At 31.6% G+C, this 2,289-nt stretch overlaps 1 protein-coding gene across 1 annotated transcript; it reads left to right on the forward strand.

Moving 5' to 3' along the window:
* The first annotated feature begins 771 nt into the window (after nucleotides 1-771).
* LOC110685118 lies at nucleotides 772-1,249 on the forward strand. Its single transcript, XM_021861580.1, has 2 exons — nucleotides 772-998; nucleotides 1,096-1,249. Exons 1-2 carry the CDS (start codon nucleotides 772-774, stop codon nucleotides 1,247-1,249), a joined length of 381 nt encoding a protein of 126 aa, XP_021717272.1.
* The last annotated feature ends 1,040 nt before the right edge of the window (nucleotides 1,250-2,289 follow it).

Genomic DNA, 2,289 nt, shown 5'->3' on the forward strand with positions numbered 1-2,289 from the left:
TTGATGGACCTTGATTTAATATAATTTCGCTCGTTTGGCATTAAAAAAACAAAAAAAAAGTAAAAATTTAAAATAACAATATGACAAAGTGCTACATTTTGTATTGGTTTTAATTTGGTTGACTTTTATAAAGTATGCATGTTTCATGTACCGTATTGATTTTAGTGGCTATATTGTATAAAACCTTACAGATCATCATTAGAAGATGCATGTTTAATTTGTCATGAGTTTTTAGTTTTTATTGGACATGATATCACTATTTTAGATCTAGATATTCAAAATATGTTGTTTTTTTTGGTTGCGTATGATTATATATAAGTAAAATATATTATGTATCTTATATTTTAGGAATGATAATAATACTTAGGCAGAATGCACGCTAATGTATGCTATTATTCTCCTTGATATTAGGCAGAAGTCAAGCGTCAGTTAGCTTTTGTAATATGTACGTTTATGTAAATAGTATTCATTGAAGAAAATATTCCATTAATTCTATTACATATTATTAGAATATATATTGTTTGTTAGTATCCTATGTTTATTGCTATATAATTATACGAGTATTGTGATTAACTATAATTTGCGAGGTCATAGAATATGTTATATGAATATTATATCTGAATTTTTTTTTTGCACAAGTCATTTGTTTTTTCATTGCTTATGAACCCTTTTTATACGAACAACTATGGAGTATGTTTATCTTTTATAAGCTCTAATTTTGAATATTATTTTGTATAGTGAAAAATGTCGAACCTTGCCAAACTTTAATTCATGGCCCTTGATATTATTGGAAAGAATTATTTATCATGGGTGTTAGATGCTGAAATACACCTAGATGTTAAAGGGCTTAGTGAAACAATCAAAGAGGCTAATGAGGCAACACCTCAAGATAAGGCTAAGGCCATGATATTCCTTCGCCATCACCTCCATGAAGGACTTAGAAATGAATATTTAATATTGAAAGACCCACAAATCCTTTGGAGTAATCTAAAGGAAAGGTATGACCATCAAAAAACAGTGTACTCCCTAGGGCTCGTTATGATTGCTTGCATTTGAGATTGCAAGATTTTAAATCTGTTAGTGAATATAACTCAGCTATGTTCAAAATAACTTCTCAATTGAATTATGTGAAGAAAATATCACTGATGCAGAAATGCTGGAAAAGACATACTCCACTTTCCATGCAAATTATATTGTCCTGCAGACACAATATAGAGAAAAAAAGGTTTTAAAAAATATTCTGAATTAATATCTTGTCTACTTGTGGCCGAGCAAAACAACGAGCTATTAGGGAAAAATCATGAATCACGTCCTACTGGCTCTACTCCATTACCTGAAGCGAATGTGACAACCCATAACGGGAAAGAAACTAAAAACAGAGACCATTCCAACAGTAGTGGTCGCAGTAGAGGTCGCGGTCACGGTCGTGGCCACTGGCGTGGTCTCGGTTGTGTGCGTGGATTTAGTGATAGAGGCCGTGGAGATCATTTCAAAAGCTCACATTCCCACCAGACGTGGGAATGTAAGGATGATAAAATTGAGAAAGAGAAAAGTGAGACCAATATATGTTACTGTTGTGGAGTAAAAGGCCATTGGTCTCGGGTGTGTAGAACTCCAAAGCATCTTGTTGAACTTTACCAAGAATCATTAAAGAAAGGAAAGAAAATTGAGGCAAACCTTGTTCTTGAAGATGGTGAAGGTGATTTTGATTTTGCCAATGCAAATCATTTAGAAGCTGTTGATTTCTTCACTTCCCACGAAGGGAATAATTTTTATTTTGGCAATGCAACTCATTTAGAAGTTGCTGATTTCTTCACTTCCCCGGAAGGAAATAATTATATTTATATTGATTTGTGTCAACTTCAAGTATTAGACTTAATCTACTAATTTAATTATGTAAATTTTAATGGTTGTAATAAAGACTTTATATGCCTTATTAATTTATGAATTATTTGGCAATTTTTATTGATTTATTTATTTTATCATCATTACTTTTATGCTTAATATTTTGACATGTATTTTATTTCATGAAGAATATGGATACTACTCAAGTTCAGTTTTCTATAAATGGTGAAGAATTATGTCTTGTTGATAGTGCAACTACTCATACTATACTTAAAAATAAAAAATATTTCTCTCATTTGATGATGAAATGATTAATGTGAGTACCATATCGGGTAGTACAAATATCATTGAAGGCTTCTGATAGGCGTGTCGCGTACCTAACAAAAATAACCTAACTATTCCTCCTAACTATGTAGTCGGGCAAGTAAGGGTCGAATCCCAAAA

Source organism: Chenopodium quinoa, unplaced genomic scaffold (assembly GCF_001683475.1).
Source record: "Chenopodium quinoa cultivar QQ74 unplaced genomic scaffold, ASM168347v1, whole genome shotgun sequence".
Lineage (NCBI taxonomy): Eukaryota > Viridiplantae > Streptophyta > Magnoliopsida > Caryophyllales > Amaranthaceae > Chenopodium > Chenopodium quinoa.